The 26,868-nt window shown below is 45.3% G+C and overlaps 1 protein-coding gene across 1 annotated transcript in view; it reads left to right on the top strand.

The window, feature by feature from the left end:
• LOC115169740 (ecto-NOX disulfide-thiol exchanger 2-like) overlaps positions 1 to 26,868 on the top strand; it is a 400,179-nt gene that overhangs the window by 223,008 nt on the left and 150,303 nt on the right. The window contains exon 3 of the mRNA XM_029725656.1: positions 7,729 to 7,854. Within this exon, the coding sequence (XP_029581516.1) occupies positions 7,729 to 7,854 (126 nt within the window). The remainder of the gene's footprint in view (positions 1 to 7,728; positions 7,855 to 26,868) is intronic.

The following is a 26,868-nucleotide window of genomic DNA, read 5'->3' as shown; positions in this document are numbered from 1 at the left end:
GCAGCGATCGGTTGAAGAGCATGCATTTAGTTTTATTTGCATTTAAGAGCAATTGGAGGCCACGGAAGGAGAGTTGTATGGCATTGAAGCTCGTCTGGAGGTTTGTTAACACAGTGTCCAAAGAAGGGCCAGAGGTATACAGAATGGTGTCGTCTGCGTAGAGGTAGATCAGAGAATCACCAGCCGTAAGAGTGACATCATTGATGTATACAGAGAAGAGAGTCGGCCCGAGAATTGAACCCTGAGGCACCCACATAGAGACTGCCAGAGGTCCGGACAACAGGTCCTCTGATTTGACTCACTGAACTCTATCAGAGAAGTGGTTGGTGAACCAGGTGAGGCAATCATTTGAGAAACCAAGGCTTTTGAGTCTGCCAATAAGAATGTGGTGATTGACAGAGTCGAAAGCCTTAGCCAGGACGATGAATATGGCTGCACAGCAATGTCTCTTATCGATGGCAGTTATGATATCATTTAGGACCTTGAGCGTGGCTGAGGTGCACCCATGACCATCTCTGAAACAAGATTGCATAGCGGAGAAGGTACGGTGAGATTCGGAATGGTCGGTAATCTGTTTGTTAACTTGGCTTTCGAAGACCTTAGAAAGACAGGGTAGAATAGATACAGGTCTGTAGCAGTTTGGGTCTAGAGTGTCTCCCCCTTTGAAGCGGGGGATGACCGCGGCAGCTTTCCAATCTATGGGAATCTCAGACGATACGAAAGAGAGGTTGAACAGGCTAGTAATAGGGGTTGCAACAATTTCGGCAGATCATTTTAGAGAGAGGGTCCAGATTGTCTAGCCCGGCAGATTTGTAGGGGTCCAGATTTTGCAGCTCTTTCAGAACATCAGCTATCTGGATTTGGATGAAGGAGAAGTGGGGGAGGCTTGGGCAAGTTGCTGTGGGGGGTGGAGGGCTGTTGATTGGGGTAGGGGTGGCCAGGTGGAAAGCATGGCCAGCTGTAGAAAAGTGCTTATTGAAATGTTCAATTATCGTGGATTTATCCGTGGTGACAGGTTTTCCTAGCATTAGTGCAGTTTTCCAGTGCAGTTTTCCTAGCCTCACAGTAAAGCTAGTGAGGGAGATATGAGTCTCCAGCTTCAGAGATTTTTGCAGTTCGTTCCAGTCATTGGCAGCAGAGAACTGGAAGTAAAGACGACCAAAGGAGGAATTGGCTTTGGGGGTGACCAGTGAGATATACCTGCTGGAGCGCGTGCTTCGAGTGGGTGCTGCTATGGTGACCAGTGAGCTGAGATAAGGTGGGGCTTTACCTAGCAGAGACTTGTAGATTACCTGTAGCCAGTGGGTTTGGCGACGAGTATGAAGCGAGGGCCAACCAACGAGAGCGTACAGGTTGCAATAGTGGGTAGTGTATGGGGCTTTGGTGACAAAACGGATGGCACTGTGATAGACTGCATCCAGTTTGTTGAGTAGAGTGTTGGAGGCTATTTTATAGACGACATCACCAATGGGCTGGTCCATTTTTAGCCTAGTGTGTCTCTCGTGTTTTTTTTTCTTCGCAAAATGATCATTATCTGACTAATAATGGGGTCATCAAGGGAAAAAATGGGCCTGGGGGGGCAGTGTTACATCTACTGTTACAAATGAGAAGTGGGTGAAGTGGGTCCCCTTGACTAGATGCTTTAAGACTTGAGAATGTGCATCCATTGATTTGATTTTTAACTAATTTGAGTGAATTCAATTGAATGTTGAAATGGATCTCACACCAATCCCTGTCATATAATCGGTTGTTAAATTATATGAGACACCAGTAAAATGGTAAAACAGATGCTTTTAATCTTAAACACACATATTCAGTACTCCCCATGATGGCAGGTGATTATTTTTACTGGCTCAAATTTCCCAGGCAGCTATGTGTGTATGTGTGTGTGTGCGAGCATGTGTGTGCGTGTGTGTGTGCGAGCGTGTGTGTGCGAGCGTGTGTGCGTGTGTGTGCGAGCGTATGTGCGTGTGTGTGCTAGTGTTGATCTTTCCACTGCTGTTTGCTATTCAGACACACTCCCTCTGCTCTGTGTGGATGTGATTGAGTGGAAGGGAGCTGAGGGGAGCCATGCCAGAGCTCTGCCCTCAAGGTCACTCTATGAAGCTCTAAATCCCAGGAGGCCAGCGCCCAGGGAGGGAGGGAGGGAGGCACTGTGGACATTTTCTCCACGACATCTTATCATTACAGGGCATGAGGGTAACCTTGACCTCGACCAGCACTTTAACTCTCTCTCAAAGCCTTCAGCCCTTAGATAACTATCAACCTGATAAGATCAGAACTCCTAACTCAACCCAGGCCTCCTGTAATGAGCTAAACAGTATGGATGCATCGGGATCCTTTGAGAGACAATGGCTCTTTCATGGGATTTGAACACTGAGGATATGTCACCGAACACTGGGGATATGTCACCGAACACTGGTGATATGTCACTGAACACTGGTGATATGTCACTTGTTCTAAACTGACTTTTGTTGTTTTGTCCGCTTGCTGGCATCTCCACCTTGTTTGTTATGACTGGTCAGTGGGACTAGTTAGTTTGTTTTGGCTGGTCAATGGGACTAGTATTGTGGAAAATTACATAATTAGTCATGCTATCTTGTGTTTTACTGTTTAAAGTATTGTCTCTTGTTATATGCAAGTGTTTTTCTAACCTGATACAAACTTGTCTTTGTGGGACTTAGTCATAAGACTGGGTGTATAGCTAAGGTCCGCTTGGGTGCGGCCGCAGCATGTGACATCCCATGGGTTTACTATCTACAGAAAGTCACATGTATGGAAACTTGCAGAAAGGGGCACAATATAGTGTTTTACTGTTGTGAATACAGTTCGACGGTTGAGCCCTCGAGCTATCAACTGTGCTATTTTAAATCTGCACAGACAACGAGTTACCTTTTACACACTATCTGCTGACTGCCACGTATACAGAAAGGGGTTGCATGTATTTTCTCTATAAAAGCATTGAACCGGCACTGTTCATTGAGCTTTTCAACTATGCGCTGTTGAGTGGATAGTTGATTCTCCATTTTTGAAAATCTTATAATAAAGTGTTATTTGAAAGAATCTATAGTCTCTCTTCGTTTTGATTATATATTCAACGACACTAGTTTGTTTTGACTGGTCAGTGGGACGAGTTTGTTAAGTTAGTTTTGTCTAGTCAGTGAGATTGTTCTGTTTGTTTTTGACCTGTTGTAAAACTGCCTCCACCTTATCTCATAACAGTTAGTCTGTAACTATCTCATAACAGTTATACTGTAACTATCTCATAACAGTTATACTGTAACTATCTCATAACAGTTAGACTGTAACTATCTCATAACAGTTAGACTGTAACTATCTCATAACAGTTAGACTGTAACTATCTCATAACAGTTAGACTGTAACTATCTCATAACAGTTAGACTGTAACTATCTCATAACAGTTAGACTGTAACTATCTCATAACAGTTAGACTGTAACTATCTCATAACAGTTAGTCTGTAACTATCTCATAACAGTTATACAGTAACTATCTCATAACAGTTATACTGTAACTATCTCATAACAGTTAGTCTGTAACTATCTCATAACAGTTATAATGTAACTATCTCATAACAGTTATACTGTAACTATCTCATAACAGTTATAATGTAACTATCTCATAACAGTTATACTGTAACTATCTCATAACAGTTAGTCTGTAACTATCTCATAACAGTTATACTGTAACTATCTCATAACAGTTAGACTGTAACTATCTCATAACAGTTAGACTGTAACTATCTCATAACAGTTAGACTGTAGCTATCTCATAACAGTTATACTGTAACTATCTCATATCAGTTAGTCTGTAACTAAAACGTATACTCTAAACTGCTAAAAAGCCTATACCCCTGCTCACCATGCAATTAACATAGCCACCAGTTGTTGTTTCGGATCTACCAAGGAGGGTATAATAGGTTAACAAGCCTCTGAGCCTCATCTCTGACTGACTGTTTGGTCAGACACCCAGTAAAACAACCATCCCCTCTGTCAAAATAGTTACAGCACCTTAACACTCTGGAACCGCTAATAAGTGTGTAATTGGTTAATGAGTGTGTAATTGGTTAACAGCCCTCTAAGGATATTGTGAGAGACATTTACATTGGAACAACAGAGTAAGGTTTTAGCAGTCTTTGCCATGGCAACCCAGCGATGGGAGTGTAATGACAGCATCAGGGATGCAGGGAAAGAGGTAACGTCATTAGTCCTTTACTATACCAGACAGAGATAACATCATTAGTCTTTTCTATAATATCAGAGTTAACATCATTAGTCCTTTACTATACCAGACAGAGATAACATCATTAGTCCTTTATTATACCAGACAGAGATAACATCATTAGTCTTTTCTATAATACCAGAGTTAACATCATCAGTCCTTTACTATACCAGACAGAGATAACATCATTAGTCTTTTCTATAATACCAGAGTTAACATCATTAGTCCTTTATTATACCAGACAGAGATAACATCATTAGTCATTTATTATACCAGACAGAGATAACATCATTAGTCTTTTCTATAATACCAGAGTTAACATCATTAGTCCTTTACTATACCAGACAGAGGTAACATCATTAGTCATTTATTATAACAGACAGAGGTAACATCATTAGTCCTTTACTATACCAGACAGAGATAACATCATTAGTCTTTTTATAATAACAGAGGTAACATCATTAGTCTTTTTATAATAACAGAGGTAACATCATTAGTCTTTTTATAATACCAGACAGAGGTGACATCATTAGTCCTTTATTAAACCAGACAGAGGAAACATCATTAGTCCTTTATTATACCAGACATAGGAAACATCATTACTCATTTATTATACCAGACAGAGTAAACATCATTAGTCCTTTATTATACCAGTCAGAGGAAACATCATTATTCCTTTATTATACCAGACAAAGTTAACATCATTAATCCTTTATTATACCAGACAGAGGAAACATCATTAGTCCTTTATTATACCAGACAGAGTAAACATCATTAGTCCTTTATTATACCAGACAGAGGTAACATCATTATTATTTTATTATACCAGACAGAGGAAACATCATTAGTCCTTTATTATACCAGACAGAGTAAACATCATTAGTCCTTTATTATACCAGACAGAGGTAACATCATTATTATTTTATTATACCAGACAGAGGTAACATCATTATTATTTTATTATACCAGACAGAGGTAACATCATTAGTCCTTTATTATACCAGACAGACATAACATCATTAGTCCTTTATTATACCAGACAGACATAACATCATTACTCCTTTATTATACCAGACAGAGTAAACATCATTAGTCCTTTATTATACCAGACAGAGGAAACATCATTAGTCCTTTATTATACCAGACAGAGGTAGCATCATTAGTCCTTTATTATACCAGACAGAGGTAACATCATTAGTCCTTTACTATACCAGACAGAGGAAACATCATTAGTCCTTTATTATACCAGACAGAGGAAACATCATTAGTCCTATATTATACCAGACAGACATAACATCATTAGTCCTTTATTATACCAGACAGAGGAAACCTCATTAGTCCTTTATTATACCAGACAGAGTAAACATCATTAGTCCTTTATTATACCAGACAGAGGAAAAATCATTAGTCCTTTATTATACCAGACAGAGGAAACATCATTAGTCCTTTATTATACCAGACAGAGGTAACATCATTAGTCCTTTATTATACCAGACAGAGTAAACATCATTAGTCCTATATTATACCAGACAGAGGAAACATCATTACTCCTTTATTATACCAGACAGAGTAAACATCATTAGTCCTTTATTATACCAGAAAGACATAACATCATTAGTCCTTTATTATACCAGACAGACATAACATCATTACTCCTTTATTATACCAGACAGAGGAAACCTCATTAGTCCTTTATTATACCAGACAGAGTAAACATCATTAGTCCTTTATTATACCAGACAGAGGAAAAATCATTAGTCCTTTATTATACCAGACAGAGGAAACATCATTAGTCCTTTATTATACCAGACAGAGGAAACATCATTAGTCCTTTATTATACCAGACAGAGGAAACCTCATTAGTCCTTTATTATACCAGACAGAAGAAACATCATTAGTCCTTTATTATACGAGACAGAGATAACATCATTAGTCCTTTATTATACCAGACAGAGGAAACATCATTAGTCCTTTATTATACCAGACAGAGGAAACATCATTAGTCCTTTATTATACCAGACAGAGGAAACATCATTAGTCCTTTATTATACCAGACAGAGGAAACATCATTAGTCCTTTATTATACCAGACAGAGTAAAGCTCATTAGTCCTTTATTATACCAGACAGAGGAAACATCATTAGTCCTTTATTATACGAGACAGAGGAAACATCATTAGTCCTTTATTATACGAGACAGAGGAAACCTCCGTAGTCCTTTATTATACCAGACAGAGGTCACATCATTAGTAATGTATTATACCAGACAGAGGAAACCTCATTAGTCCTTTATTATACCAGACAGAGGAAACATCATTAGTCCTATATTATACCAGACAGAGGAAACATCATTAGTCCTATATTATACCAGACAGAGGTAACATCATTAGTCCTTTATTATACCAGACAGACTAAACATCATTAGTCCTTTATTATACCAGACAGAGGAAACATCACTAGTCCTATATTATACCAGACCCTCAGCTACCTCGGACCAATCAGTCCGCTGCTCAAGTGATTAGACAGGGCAGTCAGGGCGCGAGCCAGCATCAGTGTTAGCAGATGACAGTGACCTTTGAGGTATGTGAAGTGTTGTCCTCATCATCACCAACTGAATGTTTTGGCATCATGAGGCAGGAGAGAAGTTCAGTGCCCCAGCCAGTCAACGCACTTTACCATCTGTCAGAGGGACAGGTAAAAGAAATGAGAGACAGAAAGCCCATTTAGAGTTGTGAAATGGTTTAGATGGGAGAAATAGGCTAGGGTTGAATGTGTGATGCGTTCTTGTTTACTTGGGGTCTTTTACTATAGGGATCTGAATGTGTTACACTTGGCAGAAAACCAGACTGCTTGCCCTGGGGTTGTGTCTGAATTATGTGTGTCTGTAATATTAGGCCAGCAATTTTTTTCAAGTTTTGAATGCCCGACTGCTTTAGAAATGGCCTTTTGCTTAGTACCAGAGCTAGTAATCTTCTTTTCGTGAGCTTTATTCCCTTAAATTGACTGTGACAGAGAAACATAAACTAGCCCTGCTCTTTTACTGGAGTTGTATTGTGTAGATTCTATCTGAGGAGTGTGTTGTGGTAGTAATGTTGTTCATTCTGAGAGTTTGTAGTGTCGGCCAGGGAAGAGAAGCAGCATCATCAGGAGGCCTTCTCTTAATAGAAGTCAGAGGATGTTCAGCCAAGAGGGGAATGAATGCTAATAACCTCTGAATAGAATGTAAAAGGCTGTGTCACTGGATGGATGACCTCATCCCTCCACTCTGAATAGAATGTAAAAGGCTCTGTCACTGGACAGATGACCTCTCAAAAAAAAAGTTTCAAATACCTTACTGTGTTATAGAAGCTTTTAAATAGAAAATTAGAGACAATCGAACAAATCATTTGAGACCATATCTGATTGTACTGTATTCTGACTGACTCTCTCTCTCTCTCTCTTTCTCACTGTCTCTCTCTCTCTCTCTTTTTCACTGTCTCTCTCTTTGCAGAAGGGATTCGTAACATGTCCATGGACTCCAACCCGATGCCCATGTCAGAACCCAACGCCTGGGCCACCGCCATAAACAACCTTGGCATGGCTCCCATGAACATGACGGGACAGCCCCTTCTGTCAGGTATGGGTCATTTAATCCTAACCATACCTCTACTGTAGCAACTGTTTAACAAACAAAGATTTCAAGACTAAACGTTGTTTAAGTAGCAGCCTACAAGAAGGAAAAACTCCAGGTAAAAATATATCCTAATATGACTTTGAAAGTGTTCTGATAAAAATATTGAATAAATATTTTATAATTTTTAGATGATGCTTACCCAGACACTTGTCTAAGTTGATGGGTCATGTGAAAGAAATGTTATAACCTCCCACTGGGAGAAAAAGGTCCATATCAGCGGATATCTTTACAAGATACGTTTTTGATATTCTAGAGAATACAGACCATTTCCAATGCATATTTGGAGTTTTGTGGTTTTGCTGACAAAAATCCTGACAAATTCTGAATCTGGATGTGCATTTTAGACATACAGTACCAGTCAAAAGTTTGGACACACCTACTCATTCAAGGATTTTTCTTTATTTTCACTATTTTCTACATTGTAGAATAATAGTGAAGACATCAAAACTATTACATAACACATTGTTCGGGCGACGTTTGGCGGTCGACGTCATCGGCTTTCTAGCCATCGCCTCTCCATTTTTCATTTATCCATTTGTTTTGTCTTGTTCCCTGCACACCTGGTTTTCATTCCCCAATCACACTACATGTATTTATTCCTCTGTTCCCCCTCATGTCTTTGTGTGTAATTTTTTGTGTTACGTCTCAATTTTGACGCGCTAGAACGGTGTTAGTTTGTTCCGTGTTTTATTCACGAGGTATGTGAACATAATTATTGTGACTGTTTGCGCGGGTTGCACTTGGCGTCCGTCTGTTGGTTTTTCCTGCCTAAATAAAGTGTGTGCCTGTTCACAACTCTCTGCTCTCCTGCACCTGACTCTGCTCCCAGTACGCACACCATTGACAGAATTACACACCCACCATGGAGTCAGCAGGAGCAGGTACCCCAGTCAGAGGAGTCGAGGAGCGCGTCCAGGAACCCTCGGCAATGCTGCATCATCTCGGTACCATGATGGATCGCGTTGTCCAGACCATGGACCACTGGGAGAGACAGGAAATCCCTCCAGCACCTCGACCAGCGCAACCGGGGTTACCTTTACACGTCCCGTCTGGATCCAGTTCCAGTGGGATGCATCTCTCCCTTCCCCGGGAGTATGATGGGACGGCAGCACAGTGCCAGGGGTTCCTCTTACAACTGGACCTATACCTGGCCACCGTTCACCCAGCTCCCTCGGGAAGGGAGAGAGTGTCCGCCCTAGTCTCATGCCTCTCGGGGAGAGCTCTGGAGTGGGCACACTCCCTTTAAGAGTGTGCTCCTAATATCAGCTCGTTACCTGTATAAAAGACACCTGGGAGCCAGAAATCTTTCTGATTGAGAGGGGGTGAAATACCTATTTCCCTCATTAAAATGCAAATAATTTTATAACATTTTTGACATGCGTTTTTCTGGATTTTTTGTTGTTGTTATTATCAAATCAAATCAAATCAAATCAAATTTATTTATATAGCCCTTCGTACATCAGCTGAAATCTCAAAGTGCTGTACAGAAACCCAGCCTAAAACCCCAAACAGCAAGCAATGCATGTGAAAGAAGCACGGTGGCTGGGAAAAACTCCCTAGGAAAAACTCCTGAGAAAGGCCAAAAACCTAGGAAGAAACCTAGAGAGGAACCAGGCTATGAGGGGTGGCCAGTCCTCTTCTGGCTGTGCCGGGTGGATATTATAACAGAACATGGTCAAGATGTTAAAATGTTCGTAAATGACCAGCATGGTCAAATAATAATAATCATAGTAATTGTCGAGGGTGCAACAAGCACGTCCGGTGAACAGGTCAGGGTTCCGTAGCCGCAGGCAGAACAGTTGAAACTGGAGCAGCAGCATGGCCAGGTGGACTGGGGACAGCAAGGAGTCATCATGCCAGGTAGTCCTAGGGCTCAGGTCCTCCGAGAGAAAGAAAGAAACAAAGAGAGAATTAGAGAGAGCATATTTACATTCACACAGGACACCGGATAAGACAAGAGAATACTCCAGATGTAACAGACTGACCCTAGCCCCCCGACACATAAACTACTGCAGCATAAATACTGGAGGCTGAGACAGGAGGGATCAGAAGACACTGTGGCCCCATCCGATGATACCCCCGGACAGGGCCAAACAGGCAGGATATAACCCCACCCACTTTGCCAAAGCACAGCCCCCACACCACTAGAGGGATATCTACAACCACCAACTTACCGTCCGAAGACAAGGCCGAGTATAGCCCACAAAGATGTCCGCCACGGCACAACCCAAGGGGGGGGCGCCAACCCAGACAGGAAGACCACGTCAGTGGCTCAACCCACTCAAGTGACGCACCCCTCCCATGGACGGCATGGAAGAACACCAGTAAGTCAGTGACTCAGCCCCTGTAAAAGGGTTAGAGGCAGAGAATCCCAGTGGGAAGAGGGGAACCGACAAGGCAGAGACAGCAAGGGCGGTTCGTTGCTCCAGCCTTTCCGTTCACCTTCACACTCCTGGGCCAGACTATACTTAATCATAGGACCTACTGAAGAGATAAGTCTTCAGTAAAGACTTAAAGGTTGAGACTGAGTCTGCGTCTCTCACATGGGTAGGCAGACCATTCCATAAAAATGGAGCTCTATAGGAGAAAGCCCTACCTCCAGCCGTTTGCTTAGAAATTCTAGGGACAATTAGGAGGCCTGCGTCTTGTGACCGTAGCGTACGTGTAGGTATGTACGGCAGGACCAAGTCGGAAAGATAGGTAGGAGCAAGCCCATGTAATGCTTTGTAGGTTAGCAGTAAAACCTTGAAATCAGCCCTTGCCTTAACAGGAAGCCAGTGTAGGGAAGCTAGCACTGGAGTAATATGATCACATTTTTTGGTTCTAGTCAGGATTCTAGCAGCCGTATTTAGCACTAACTGAAGTTTGTTTAGTGCTTTATCCGGGTAGCCGGAAAGTAGAGCATTGCAGTAGTCGAGCCTAGAAGTAACAAAAGCATGGATTAATTTTTCTGCGTCATTTTTGGACAGAAAGTTTCTGATTTTTGCAATGTTACGTAGATGGAAAAAAGCTGTCCTTGAAGCAGTCTTGATATGTTCTTCAAAAGAGAGATCAGGGTCCAGAGTAACGCCGAGGTCCTTCACAGTTTTATTTGAGACGACTGTACAACCATCCAGATTAATTGTCAGATTCAACAGAAGATCTCTTTGTTTCTTGGGACCTAGGACAAGCATCTCTGTTTTGTCCGAGTTTAAAAGTAGAAAATTTGCAGCCATCCACTTCCTTATGTCTGAAACACAGGCTTCTAGCGAGAGCAATTTTGGGGCTTCACCATGTTTCATTGAAATGTACAGCTGTGTGTCGTCCGCATAGCAGTGAAATTTAACATTATGTTTTCGAATGACATCCCCAAGAGGTAAAATATATAGTGAAAACAATAGTGGTCCTAGAACGGAACCTTGAGGAACACCGAAATTTACAATTGATTTGTCAGAGGACGAACCATTCACAGAGACAAACTGATATCTTTCCGACAGATAAGATCTAAACCAGGCCAGAACTTGTCCATGTAGACCAATTTGGGTTTCCAATCTCTCCAAAAGAATGTGGTGATCGATGGTATCAAAAGCGGCACTAAGATCTAGGAGCATGAGGACAGATGCAGAGCCTCGGTCTGACGTCATTAAAAGGTCATTTACCACCTTCACAAGTGCAGTCTCAGTGCTATGATGGGGTCTAAAACCAGACTGAAGCGTTTCGTATACATTGTTTGTCTTCAGGAAGGCAGTGAGTTGCTGCGCAACAACTTTTTCTAAAATTTTTGAGAGGAATGGAAGATTCGATATAGGCCGATAGTTTTTTATAATTTCTGGGTCAAGATTCGGCTTTTTCAAGAGAGGCTTTATTACTGCCACTTTTAGTGAGCTTGGTACACATCCGGTGGATAGAGAGCCGTTTATTATGTTCAACATAGGAGGGCCAAGCACAGGAAGCAGCTCTTTCAGTAGTTTAGTTGGAATAGGGTCCAGTATGCAGCTTGAAGGTTTGGAGGCCATGATTATTTTCATCATTGTGTCAAGAGATATAGTACTAAAACACTTTAGTATCTCCCTTGAGCCAAGGTCCTGGCAGAGTTGTGCAGACTCTGGACAATGAAGCCCTGGAGGAATACCCAGATTTAAAGAGGAGTCCGTAATTTGCTTTCTAATGATCATGATCTTTTCCTCAAAAAAGTTCATAAATTTATTACTGCTGAAGTGAAAGCCATCCTCCATTTGCGAATGCTGCTTTTTAGTTAGCTTTGCGACAGTGTCAAAAAGAAATTTCGGATTGTTCTTATTTTCCTCAATTAAGTTGGAAAAATAGGATGATCGTGCAGCAGTGAGGGCTCTTCGATACTGCACGGTACTGTCTTTCCAAGCTAGTCGGAAGACTTCCAGTTTAGTGTGGCGCCATTTCCGTTCCAATTTTCTGGAAGCTTGCTTCAGAGCTCGTGTATTTTCTGTATACCAGGGAGCTAGTTTCTTATGACAGATGTTTTTAATTTTTAGGGGTGCAACTGCATCTAGGGTATTGCGCAAGGTTGAATTGAGTTCCTCGGTTAGGTGGTTAACTGATTCTTGTCCTCTGACGTCCTTGGGTAGGCAGAGGGAGTCTGGAAGGGCATCAAGGAATCTTTGGGTTGTCTGAGAATTTATAGCACGACTTTTAATCTTCCTTGGTTGGGGTCTGAGCAGATTATTTGTTGCAATTGTAAACGCAATAAAATGGTGGTCCGATAATCCAGGATTATGAGGAAAAACATTAAGATCCACAACATTTATTCCATGGGACAAAACTAGGTCCAGAGTATGACTGTGGCAGTGAGTAGGTCCAGAGACATGTTGGACAAAACCCACTGAGTCGATGATGGCTCCGAAAGCCTTTTGGAGTGGGTCTGTGGACTTTTCCATGTGAATGTTAAAGTCACCAAAAATTAGAATATTATCTGCTATGACTACAAGATCCGATAGGAATTCAGGGAACTCAGTAAGGAACACTGCATATGGCCCAGGAGGCCTGTAAACAGTAGCTATAAAAAGTGATTGAGTAGGCTGCATAGATTTCATGACTAGAAGCTCAAAAGACGAAAACGTCATTGTTTTTTTTTTTGTAAATTGAAATTTGCTATCGTAAATGTTAGCAACACCTCCGCCTTTGCCGGATGCACGGGGGGTTTGGTCACTAGTGTAACCAGGGGGTGAGGCCTCATTTAACACAGTAAATTCATCAGGCTTAAGCCATGTTTCAGTCAGGCCAATCACATCAAGATTATGATCAGTGATTAGTTCATTGACTATAACTGCCTTGGAAGTGAGGGATCTAACATTAAGTAACCCAATTTTGAGATGTGAAGTATCACAATCTCTTTCAATAATGGCAGGAATGGAGGAGGTCTTTATACTAGTAAGATTACTGAAGCGAACACCGCCATTTTTAATTTTGCCCAACCAAGATCGAGGCACAGACACGGTCTCAATGGAGAAAGCTGAGCTGACTACGCTAACTGTGCTAGTGGCAGACTCCACTAAGCTGGCAGGCTGGCTAACAGCCTGTTGCCTGGCCTGCACCCTATTTCATTGTGGAGCTAGAGGAGTTAGAGCCCTGTCTATGTTCGTAGATAAGATGAGAGCACCCCTCCAGCTAGGATGGAGTCCGTCACTCCTCAGCAGGCCAGGCTTGGTCCTGTTTGTGGGTGAATCCCAGAAAGAGGGCCAGTTATCTACAAATTCTATCTTTTGGGAGGGGCAGAAAACAGTTTTCATCCAGCGATTGAGTTGTGAGACTCTGCTGTAGAGCTCATCACTCCCCCTAACTGGGAGGGGGCCAGAGACAATTACTCGATGCCGACACATCTTTCTAGCTGATTTACACGCTGAAGCTATATTGCGCTTGGTGACCTCTGACTGTTTCATCCTAACATCGTTGGTGCCGACGTGGATAACAATATCTCTATACTCTCTACACTCGCCAGTTTTAGCTTTAGCCAGCACCGTCTTTAGATTAGCCTTAACGTCGGTAGCCCTGCCCCCTGGTAAACAGTGTATGATCGCTGGATGATTAGTTTTAAGTCTAATACTGCGGGTAATGGAGTCGCCAATGACTAGGGTTTTCAATTTGTCAGAGCTAATGGTGGGAGCCGTCGGCGTCTCAGACCCCACAACGGGAGGAGCAGAGACCAGAGAAGTCTCGGCCTCCGACTCCGACTCGCTTAACGGGGAGAACCGGTTGAAAGTTTCTGTCGGCTGAATAAGCGACACCGGTTGAGCATTCCTACAGCGTTTCCCTCCAGAAGCCATGAGAAAGATGTCCGGCTGCGGGGACCGTGCGAGGGGGTTTATACTAACGTTACTATCTGTACTTACTGGTGGCACAGACGCTGTTTCATCCTTTCCTACACTGAAATGACCCTTGCCTAACGATTGCGTCTGAAGCTGGGCTTGCAGCACAGCTATCCTTGCCGTAAGGCGATCGTTCTCCTGTATATTATGAGTACAACGACTGCAATTAGAAGGCATCATGTTAATGTTACTTAGCTTCGGCTGTTTGAAGTCCTGACGAACCATGTCCAGATAAAACCTCCGGGGTAGGAAAGTTGAATGAAAAAAAAGTTGAGTGAGGGAAAAAAGTAAAAATATACGGTAATGAAAAAGTAAAAACCGTCAGGTAGCAAAGTAAAAACGGCAACAAAAACGCACAACAGCGTAAACAAGTCTGCAAGTATGTCTCTCACTGTTCAAATAAACCTATGATTAAAAGTATAGACTGATCATTTCTTTGTCAGTGGGCAAACGTACAAAATCAGCAGGTGATCAAATACTTTTTTCCCTCACTGTACATCCGGGACAGTGCGTCTGCCTTAGCGTTCTGGGAACCTGGTCGGTAGGACAGGGTGAACACAAAACGGGTAAAAAAACATGGCCCACCTTGCCTGGCGAGGGTTCAGTCTCCTCGCCGCCCGGATATACTCCAGATTGCGGTGGTCAGTCCAGATGAGAAAAGGGTGTCTCGCCCCCTCAAGGCAATGTCGCCACGCCTTCAGAGCCTTGACGACAGCCAACAGCTCCCGGTCCCCCACATCATAGTTTTGCTATGGCGTACCCGAGCGCTGAGAGAGCACGGCTCCTATCCCAGCCTCGGACGCGTCCACCTCCACTATGAACGCCAAAGAAGGATCCAGATGAACCAGCATGGGAGCCGAGGTAAACAGAGCCCTCAGATGTCCAAAAGCCCTGTCCGCCTCAGCCGACTACTGCAGTTGCACCGGTTCCCCCTTCAGCAGTGAGGTAATGGGAGCCGCTACCTGACCAAAGCCCTGGATAAACCTCCGGTAGTAGTTGGCAAACCCTAAGAACCGCTGCACTTTCTTTACCGTGGTGGGAGTTGGCCAATTACGTACGGCTGAAATGCGGTCACTCTCCATCTCCACCCCTGACGTGGAAATGCGGTACCCTAGGAAGGAGACAGACTGTTGGAAGAACAGACATTTCTCAGCCTTGACGTACAGGTCATGCTTCTACAGTCGACCAAGCACCCTGTGCACCAGGGACACATGCTCGGCGCGTGTAGCGGAGTATATCAGATTGTTGTCGATATACACCACTACACCCTGCCTGTGCAGGTCCCGGAAAATCTCATTAACAAAGGCCTGGAAGACTGATGGAGCATTCATCAACCCATACGGCATGACGAGGTACTCATAGTGCCCTGAGGTGGTACTGAAAGCCGTCTTCCACTCGTCTCCCTCCCGGATACGCACCAGGTTGTAAGCGCTCCTGAGATCCAATTTTGTGAAGAAGCGCGCCCCGTGCATTGACTCGATCGCACTGGCGATGAGAGGCAGCGGGTAGCTGTACCTCACCGTGATCTGATTGAGACCTCGATAGTCAATACACGGGCGCAGACCTCCATCCTTCTTCTTCACAAAAAAGAAACTCAAGGAGGCAGGTGAAGTGGAGGGCCGAATGTATCCCTGTCCCAGGGATTCGGAGACATATGTTTCCATAGCCGCCGTCTCCTCCTGTGACAGAGGATACACGTGACTCCTGGGAAGTGCTGCGTCTACCAGGAGATTTATCGCACAATCCCCCCGTCGATGGGGTGGTAATTGAGTCGCCTTCTTCTTACAGAAGGCGAGAGCCAAATCGGCATATTCTGAGGGGATGCGCACGGTGGAGACCTAGTCTGGATTTTCCACCATAGTCACACCAATCGAAACCCCTACACACCTCCCTGAGCACTTTCGTGACCACCCCTTGAGAGCCCTCTGTTGCCACAAAATAGTGGGGTCATGACAGGGCAACCAGGGTAGGCCCAGATGGGAAATGCAGGAGAATCAATAAGGAAGAGACTGATTCTCTCCTTGTGACCCTCCTGCGTAACCATGACTAGTGGAGCGGTGGCCTCCCTAATCAGCCCTGACCCTAATGGTCAACTATCTAGGGCGTGCACAGGGAAGGGCATATCCACAGGAACAAGGGGTATCCCTAAACTATAGGCAAATGAACTGTCAACAAAATTCCCAGCTGCGCCTGAATCTACGAGCGCCTTATGCTGGGAATGCGGGGAAAACTCAGGAAATGTAATAAACACATACATGTGAGCAACAGGGGGCTCTGGGTGAGCCTGGATGTCCTTGCGGACGTCCTCACACAGACTGCACCGGTAGTGATCGATCAGGGCCCTGTCGTTCCATCCCGCGCTGGCGGCCAGGGTCCAGAAGTCCAAAGCGAAATCCTGCGCGCTCCTTGTCACCTGCCTCAGGTGGAACAGACTCTGCGTAATGGTCCAACGCCGCATCTCCTCCACTCCATACGGCGTTGGCCCACTCCAGGGCTTTGACTGAGAGGCAGGAGACGAGGGCGGACACACTCTTACGTCCCGCAGGAGCCGGGTGGACAGTCGCCAGGTAGAGTTCCAGCTGGAGTAGGAACCCCTGGCATCCGGCAGCCGTCCCATCATACCGGGTGAAGGAGGGGTGGACAGTGGGGCCTGCTGTAGTGGGGCTGATGGAGGCGCTGGAAGATGTGAGTAATAAACGTAATTTACTCAAATATTCACAAATACAACGCAAATATGCGAACCCACAATAACGGACCGTATTACAAAAACCAATCACTCACAAACAAACATGGGGGAACAGAGGGTTAAATAATGAACAAGTAATTGGGGGAATAAAACCAGGTGTGTAAGACAAGGACAAAACAAATGGAACATGAAATGTGGATCGGCGATGGCTAGAAGGCCGGTGACGTCGACCGCCGAACGCCGCCCGAACAAGGAGAGGGACCGACATCGGCGGAAGTCGTGACACATGCCTAAGTATAAAGGCTTAGATATGTCAGGGGCGTGGGTTGCAGGGAGCTGAAGCTAACCTGTCTGGGCGAGGTGGGACGCTTGCCAACAGCCAGTGGAATCGCACGGCGCGAAATACAAATACCTCAAAAATGCTATAACTTCAATTTCTCAAACATATGACAATTTTACACCATTTTAAAGACAAGACTCTCGTTAATCTAACCACATTGTCCGATTTCAAAAAGGCTTTACAGTGAAAGCAAAACACTAGATTATGTCAGGAGAGTACCCTGCCAAAAAGAATCACACAGCCATTTTCAAAGCAAGCATATATGTTACAAAAACCAAAACCACAGCTAAATGCAGCACTAACCTTTGATGATCTTCATCAGATGACACTCCTAGGACATTATGTTATACAATACATGCATGTTTTGTTCAATCAAGTTCATATTTACATCAAAAACCATTTTCTTGAGACAATACATGTGAGCATAGGTAGACATTGCAACTGGATGATGCTGTAATAAACACGATGGGCGACAGAGAGCTTGTTTCAAGCGCAGAGCATAGCAGGTGTTTATTATAAAGGACCACAGGAGGAGGCAGGTAGCTGGGTCCAGGGGCAGGCAGAAGGTCATAGACAGGGGGTCCAAAAAGGCAACAGTATAGGCAGGGAAAAGGCTAGTAACGTCGTCCGGTAGATCAGGCAATAGGTTGATAACAGGAAATCTGATAGGCTAAGGTACAGGCAGGGAATAGGCAAAAGGCGTCGTTAGTGAGGCAGGCAAAAACTATCATACACAGGAGGATAAAATTACAGGAAACCCCGGCACTCTGAATAGAAGTGTGTCACAAAACAAACAATACCTCACAATGATGGGGTGTAAAGAACTGAACTAAATAGTGAGTGATAAACATACAGGTGTGTGAACAGGTGATCAGAATTCAGGTGATTGGGATCTGGAGAGTGAGCTGCGTTCAGGGGATCTAGGTGTTTCAGAGTGTGAGTTGGAAGCAGACGTTACAGATGCATTTTATGCATATTCTATAATGATAGGCTATTCAATTGGCTACATCTGTTGGTACACACTTTGATTGAGGAAATGATTACGTCATTTACATTTTATTTGTGCTCCATCACCTTAAACAGTACACTATACCACTGGTCAAGATCGTGTCTGGTGGGGATAGATAGAATCAGCATGCACACGACATGCGGATGCTCGCGCGGAACCCTAACCTTACAGAACATCTACTGTAGTTATCTGTCTGTGTCATTTAACTGAGGAAAGAGGGTCGCAGCCCATTGCAGCCCTAATTCAAACATCCCCACAGTCCCATATTCCCACTGAAGCCCTGTACTTTGTCTGGAGCAATCTTGACTCTGATTTGATTTCTTCCATGGTTAACCAGTCCAGCGAAGGTCAGTTATGTTAGATGGTAATGAGGGTAAACATTACGATGACGTGGTGTTTTAGGTGATTTGGTGTCTGTACGTTGACAAGAGCTACAGTTCCCATTTGAGGTAATGTCTGTTTGTGTGGCTGCAGTAGAGACTAGGGGGAGTGTCTGGAGTGTTTGTGTCTGTGTGGCTGCAGTAGAGACTAGGGGGAGTGTCTGGAGTGTTTGTGTCTGTGTGGCTGCAGTAGAGACTAGGGGGAGTGTCTGGAGTGTTTGTGTCTGTGTGGCTGCAGTAGAGACTAGGGGGAGTGTCTGGAGTGTTTGTGTCTGTGTGGCTGCAGTAGAGGCTAGGGGGAGTGTCTGGAGTGTTTGTGTCTGTGGGGCTGCAGTAGAGACTAGGGGGAGTGTCTGGAGTGTTTGTGTCTGTGTGGCTGCAGTAGAGGCTAGGGGGAGTGTCTGGAGTGTTTGTGTCTGTGTGGCTGCAGTAGAGACTAGGGAGAGTGTCTGGAGTGTTTGTGTCTGTGTGGCTGCAGTAGAGACTAGGGGGAGTGTCTGGAGTGTTTGTGTCTGTGTGGCTGCAGTAGAGACTAGGGAGAGTGTCTGGAGTGTTTGTGTCTGTGTGGCTGCAGTAGAGACTAGGGGGAGTGTCTGGAGTGTTTGTGTCTGTGTGGCTGCAGTAGAGACTAGGGAGAGTGTCTGGAGTGTTTGTGTCTGTGTGGCTGCAGTAGAGACTAGGGGGAGTGTCTGGAGTGTTTGTGTCTGTGTGGCTGCAGTAGAGGCTAGGGGGAGTGTCTGGAGTGTTTGTGTCTGTGTGGCTGCAGTAGAGACAAGGGAGAGTGTCTGGAGTGTTTGTGTGGCTGCAGTAGAGACTAGGGGGAGTGTCTGGAGTGTTTGTGTCTGTGGGGCTGCAGTAGAGACTAGGGAGAGTGTCTGGAGTGTTTGTGTCTGTGTGGCTGCAGTAGAGGCTAGGGGGAGTGTCTGGAGTGTTTGTGTCTGTGTGGCTGCAGTAGAGACTAGGGAGAGTGTCTGGAGTGTTTGTGTCTGTGTGGCTGCAGTAGAGACTAGGGGGAGTATCTGGAGTGTTTGTGTCTGTGTGGCTGCAGTAGAGACAAGGGAGAGTGTCTGGAGTGTTTATGTGGCTGCAGTAGAGACTAGGGGGAGTGTCTGGAGTGTTTGTGTCTGTGTGGCTGCAGTAGAGACTAGGGGGAGTGTCTGGAGTGTTTGTGTCTGTGGGGCTGCAGTAGAGACAAGGGAGAGTGTCTGGAGTGTTTGTGTGGCTGCAGTAGAGGCTAGGGGGAGTGTCTGGAGTGTTTGCGTCTGTGTGGCTGCAGTAGAGACTAGGGAGAGTGTCTGGAGTGTTTGCGTCTGTGTGGCTGCAGTAGAGACTAGGGAGAGTGTCTGAAGTGTTTGTGTGGCTACTGTAGAGACTAGGGAGAGTGTCTGCGTGGTTGCAGTAGAGACTAGGGGGAGTGTCTGGAGTGTTTGTGTTTGTGTCTGTGTCTGCAGTATCCGGTGGATGTTTCTGACTCTGTAGCTGCAGACTGGTTGCTGGATTCTGTGCATCCTGCGGTTCTGCTCACATTTGCCTACGTCGGCCATTTTCTTTGTCTCTATTAAAATGAACATGCAGCGCTGAGTCAGCCAGATGGACTTATGACTCTATTATCAGTCTGAGGACTTGAGATCCACACAGCTCAGTACCAGACAGACAGTTGGCAGGGTGGCAGGAGCTTTGAAACCCTTAGCTAATCCTATTTTGTGACACTCATACACAACTCAAATAGTATTTAAATTTGTCGTTAACACCATTTATACTGAACCTCTTGGCTCTATCGTCGGGGAGGGGTTGCCCATAGTCATGTATCATCATCATATGTCACACAGTCAGGTGAACCACAGACACATCATTGGACTGTAGCTGTCACTCCACCATGTCGACATCTTGGTTCTACCATAGGCTGTTTGCCCAGTGGCAGAGCCCACAGCTATGTCATCATCATGAGTCACTTAGAAAGGTGAAATTACAGTGGCAGAGCCAACAGATATGTTATCATGAGTCACTCAGTCAGGTGAAATTACAGTGGCAGAGCCAACAGATATGTTATCATGAGTCACTTAGTCAGGTGAAATTACAGTGGCAGAGCCAACAGATATGTTATCATGAGTCACTCAGTCAGGTGAAATTACAGTGGCAGAGCCAACAGATATGTTATCATGAGTCACCCAGTCAGGGGAAATTACAGTGGCAGAGCCAACAGATATGTTATCATGAGTCACTCAGTCAGGGGAAATTACAGTGGCAGAGCCAACAGATATGTTATCATGAGTCACCCAGTCAGGGGAAATTACAGTGGCAGAGCCAACAGATATGTTATCTTGAGTCACTCAGTCAGGTGAAATTACAGTGGCAGAGCCAACAGATATGTTATCATGAGTCACCCAGTCAGGGGAAATTACAGTGGCAGAGCCAACAGATATGTTATCATGAGTCACCCAGTCAGGTGAAATTACAGTGGCAGAGCCAACAGATATGTTATCATGAGTCACTCAGTCAGGTGAAATTACAGTGGCAGAGCCAACAGATATGTTATCATGAGTCATCAGTCAGGGGAAATTACAGTGGCAGAGCCAACAGATATGTTATCATGAGTCACTCAGTCAGGTGAAATTAACTGCAAAAGACTTGAGAAGAATTAAACGTCAAACTACCAGAAACCCATTATCCTCCAGTGCCACCGTATTCCAGAACTGCAACCTACCTGGAGTGTTCAGAAGTACAAGGTGTCAAGTGCTCAGAAACATGGCCAAGGTCAAGAAGACTGAAACACGACCACCACTGAATACGATTCACAAGTTGAAGCGTCAAGATTGGGCAAAGAAATACCTGAAGACCGATTTTTCTAAGGTTTTATGGACAGATGACATGAGAGTGACTCTTGATGGACCAGATGGACATGCCTGTGGCTGGATCAGTAATGGACACAGGGCACCACTTCGAGTCAGGCGCCAGGAAGGTGGAGGAGGGGTACTGGTATGGGCTGCTATCATTAAGGATGAGGTAGTTGGACCTTTTTGGGTTGAAGATGAACTACTGCCAGTTTCTTCAAGCAGTAGTACAGGAAGAAGTCCTCAGCATTCAAGAAGGCCATGATCTTTAGGCAGGACAATACTCCATCACATGCATCCAAGTACTATACTGCTTGGCTAGCCAGCCAGGGCCTCAAAGATGCCCGAATAATGACCTGGCCCCCTTCCTCACCTGACTTGGGCCCTTCTCAAACGTGAGATTTACAGTGAGGGAAGACAATACATCTCTTTGAACAGCATTTGGGAGGCTGTGGATGCTGTTTCAGCGAAAGTTGATCGTGAACAGATCAAGAAACTGACAGACTCCGTGGATGGAAAGCTCATGGCAGTTATTGAAAAGAAGGGTGGCTATATTGGTCACTGAATATTTTTGAAAGGCCGAAAATGTTATTTAATTGTCATTTTGTGTTACTTATTTGTTACACTTACTCCCAAAATTTTTTTATAAACACGTGAGTTGGGAGAAATAATTTTTGTAATTTGGTTGCCTAATAATTCTGCACACCATGAGTTGCCTAATAATTGTGCACACATATATTCCCCTGAGAAAGAGAACTCACTTTTCCTTTGTTAAACATTCAGGTTTGAGGTTCAATAACATTTTGGATTGACTGAGAGCATTGTGTTTGTTCAACAATAAAATTAATCCTGAGGAATGCAATTTGCCAAATAATTGTGCACACAGTGTAATAGACGGTAAAAAAAACTGGATATCAGCTCCAAGTGATTTTAATTTATGAAATCTGTTCCCAAGTATTCCCACACATAATAGAGAGACACGTGATCGTATACAAATGTGAGCAAGTTTTGATTTTAGTCAATCTGTTTGGGCTTCTTGCAGTCAATTTGCAGTATACAAATAATTTGTAATTATGCTTATATTTAAGTAATTTATTAGACGCTCTTATCCAGAGCTACTTACTTTAGCAACTAAGGTTAAGTGTCTTGCTCAAGCGCACATCTACAGATTTTTCACCTAGTCGGCTCGAACCAGTGACCTTTCAATTACTGGCCCTGTGCTCTTAACCCGCTAGGCTACCTGCAGACCCTGCCTGTTCCGTCCCAGGGACCATCAGCTCAAGAAAAAATCAGTCCGCGGCTGAATCTATATTGTATATTATGTAGAGAAGGAGATGTCTGGCAGCACATTGAGACTGGAGCCTCTGGTCGTGTTCTAGAGGGCTCTGCCTGCTCGCCTCATTAGAGAATATTACCTAGCATGCCTCACAGTAGTTCCCTGTGTTACCCTCCCCCCTCCCTCCCTCCATCCAGCCTTCCCTCTACCCTCCACCCAGCCCTTCCTCCACCCATGCCCTCCACCCAGCCCTCCCTCCCCCAGGCCTCCCACCCTCTCTATACCCAGCCCTCCCTCCCTTTACCCAGCCCTCCCTCCCACCCTTCCTTTACCCAGCCCTCCCTCCCTCTACCCAGCCCTCCCTCCCTCAGGCCACCCACCCTCTCTATACCCAGCCCTCTCTCCCTTTACCCAGCACCTCTCTCCCTCTACCCAGCCCTCCCTCCCCTCAGCCCTCCCACCCTCCCTCTACCCAGCCCTCCCTCCCCCAGCCCTCCCACACTCCCCTTTACCCAGCCCTCCCTCCCCCAGCCCTCCCTCCCCCAGCCCTCCCACACTCCCCTTTACCAATCCCTCCCTCCCTCTACCCAGCCCTCCCTCCCCCCAGCCCTCCCACCCCGTCCTCCACCCAGCCCTCTTTCCACCTAGCACCCACTCTGCTGGGGGGGACGTTTACCCTGGAAAACAGAGGGAGGGGAGGAAGGGAAGAGGAGAGGAGGAAAGAGCGGGAGGATGGATGTGATGTGTTGACAGCCAGGAGGTATCTACAGTGAAATGCCAAATGTTTTATTCCTGGCTGGAAATTTTATTGATAGGCAGCATGAAATGTAATTACCTTCAACAAACCTCTGGGAAGCTGATTGGTTAACATGGAGATACAGGGCTGTTGGATGTGTGTGTGTGTGTGTGTGCGTGTGTGCGTGCGTGCGTGCGTGCGTGACTCTTCATATCTCTGGGACTGCAGGCAGAGGCTGTGTGACGATCTATCATGTGACTGGAGAAAGAGAGAGAGAGAGAGATGAAGAGGGAGAGAAAGCGAAAGAGATGGAGCCAGTGGGAGAGGGAAGAGGGAGAGATAGGGGGACTGAGAGACCTTGTGTGGCTGGAGAGAAGACAGTTCTCCACTGATGTTTCTGTTCAGGAGACTCCTGCTCTGTCTCTGTCTCTAGACAGTTTTACCTCTGGCTGGAAGAGGCCTGTTTCACACTGAAGATGATGTGTGTTTATCTTAAAATCCCTGAGAAGAAACAGAGTGTAAATAATCTCTGTTATCATGCATCGCTCGACTTCACACCTCCTATGCCCACTGGCTCTGAATGGAAACGTACGCACACACACACACACACATACACACACACACACACACATACATACACACACACACACACACACACACACACACACACACACACACACACACATACATACACACACAGACACATACACACACAGACACATACACACACAGACACACACACACACACACACATAGACTGGAAGGAGAAAGATACATTCAGCAGTGAAGTGGAAACAGGCTGGTCTTGATCAAACCAGATCTTCTTTTCTTGATGTGCACCCGGAGCCTGGTTTGGCTCCTATCATCTGTCATGTTCATGAATAAATATGGTGCAGAAATCTTTTATTTACCAAGAGTGAAAATTATTCTCTGTGCTCATAATGTGTGTGGCAGCCAGGAGTGTTTTACATAATTCATCAGCAGTGTGCTCATTTCCTCAGTTCAGGGTAGTGGCAGTTATGAATCAGCTCATCTGCCGCATAGGGGCCAATGACAGAGCTCTGCCGTGGGCCTCTCTCTCCAACCAGAGCTCTGCCGTGGGCCTCTCTTCCCAACCCAGGGCTGAACCCCACTATTATCCTGTCTGATGCCCACCAAAGAGCTCCCTAGTGGGCCTCTCACCCAGCCCTGAGACAAGAGCTGAACCCCACTATTACCCTATCTGAGGCCCACCAGAGAGCTCTGTGGTGTGCCTCTCACCCAGCCCTGAGACCTGAGCTGAACCACACTATTACCCTCTCTGAGGCTCATCAGAGAGCTCCATGGTGGGTCTCTCACCCAGTCCTGAGACCAGAGCTGAACCCCACTATTATCCTGTCTGAGGCCCATCAGAGAGCTCTGTGGTGGGCCTCGACCCAGCCCTGAGACCAGAGCTGAATCCTACTATGACCCTGTCTGAGGCCCATCAGAGAGCTCTGTGGTGGGCCTCTCACCCAGCACTGAGACCAGAGCTGCCACTTAGACTGGCCTTCAGTACATTCAGTAGACACTGTGTCCGCTATACCTCCCTCCCTCCTCTATCTCTCCTCCTGCCATCATTTCACCTCTCCTCTGCCTCGCTGGGCAGGAGTCATCATCACCCAGGCAACAGGGTCCCTCTTATCACTTTCGACATGAATACCAGAAATGAGGTCATTAACAGGCAGGTAGGTGGGCAGACGCATGTGTGTGTGAGTGCACCCAGCTGTAGTCTACATCAAAACCTGTGAAATCTCCTGTGTTTCCTGGTCTTCTCTCTCTCTCTCTCTTTCTCTCTCTCTCTCTCTCTCTCTCTCTCTCGCTCTCTCTTTGACTACAGACAGGAAGATCAAAGGTCAGCCAATCAGTAGCAGAGAGGAGAGTCAGTAGAAGCTTATGAAGCTCCACTTTAAACATGTAGGATGTTTGTTTGTTCCTTTCAAATCAAATGTTATTTGTCACATGCGTTGGACAGGTAGAGAGAACAGTCTATGACTTGGGTGACTGGAGTCTTTGACAATTTTTTGGGCCTTCCTCTGACACTGCCTAGTATATAGGTCCTGGATGTTAGGAAGCTTGGCCCCAGGGATATACTGGGCCGTACGCACTACCCTCTGTAGTGCCTTATGGTCAGATGCTGAGCAGTTGCCATACTTTACATTTTAGTCTTTTAGCAGATGCTCTTATCTAGAGCGACTTACAGTAGTGAATGCATACATTTCATACATTTTTTTCTCCGTACTGGTCCCCCATGGGAATCGAACTTACATTTCATAAAAATTTCCTCCGTACTGGTCCCCCATGGGAATCGAACCCACAACCCTGGCGTTGCAAACACCATGCTCTACCAACTGAGCCACTCGGAACCACCAAGGAAATTGAAATTCTCGACCCGCTCCACTTCAGTCCCATCAATGTTAATAGGGGCCTGTTCGGCCCTCCTTTTCCTATAGTCCACAATCAGCTCCTTTGTCTTGCTCACATTGAGAAAGAGGTTATTGTCCTGGCACCACACTGCAAGGTCTCTGATCTCCCTATAGGCTGTCTCATCGTTGTCGGTGATCAGGCCTACCACTGTTGTGTCATCAGCAAACTTAATGATGGTGTTGGAGTCGTGCTTGGACACGCAGTCGTGGGTGAACAGGGAGTACAGGAGGGGACTAAGCATGCACCCCTGAGGGGCCCCAGTGTTGAGGATCAGCGTGGCAGATGTGTTGTTGCCTACCCTTACCACCTTACTACCTGAGAGCGTGATCACACAGTTGTCCGGAACAGCTGGTGCTCTCATGCATGCTTCAGTGTTTTTTGCCTCAAAGTGAGCATAAAAGACATTTAGGTCGTCTGGCAGGCTCGCGTCACTGGGCAGGTCGTGGCTGGCTTTCCCTTTGTAGTCCGTAATAGATTTCAAGCTCTGCCATATCCGACGAGCGTCAGAGCCGGTGTAGTACGATTCAATCTTAGTCCTGTATTGACACTTTGCCTGTTGGATGGTTTGTCTGAGGGCATAGCAGGATGTCTTATAAGTGTCCGGATTAGTGTTCCGCTCCTTGAAAACGGAAACTCTAGCCTTTAGCTCGATGCGGATGTTGCCTGTAATCCATGGCTTCTGGTTGGGAAATGTACGTACGGTCACTGTGGGGACGACATCGTCAATGCACTTATTGATTAAGACGGAGAATCGTTATTGTCTTTACCAGAGAAAAATACCAAAGAACGCGCTCTCTTCCACACGCTTGGAAACACAACAGCCAAAATGGGAGCCACCTAGAAAAACTACAATTTCTGGCTCATTTTTACATTTCTGGTTGCACATGTGACATGCTGGTGGAAATTAGGTAAAGCAGATTTAAGTTTCCCTGCA

The sequence above is a fragment of the Salmo trutta genome, chromosome 3, assembly GCF_901001165.1.
Source record: "Salmo trutta chromosome 3, fSalTru1.1, whole genome shotgun sequence".
NCBI classification, from domain to species: domain Eukaryota; kingdom Metazoa; phylum Chordata; class Actinopteri; order Salmoniformes; family Salmonidae; genus Salmo; species Salmo trutta.
This window is presented reverse-complemented; position numbering and strand designations above follow the sequence as displayed.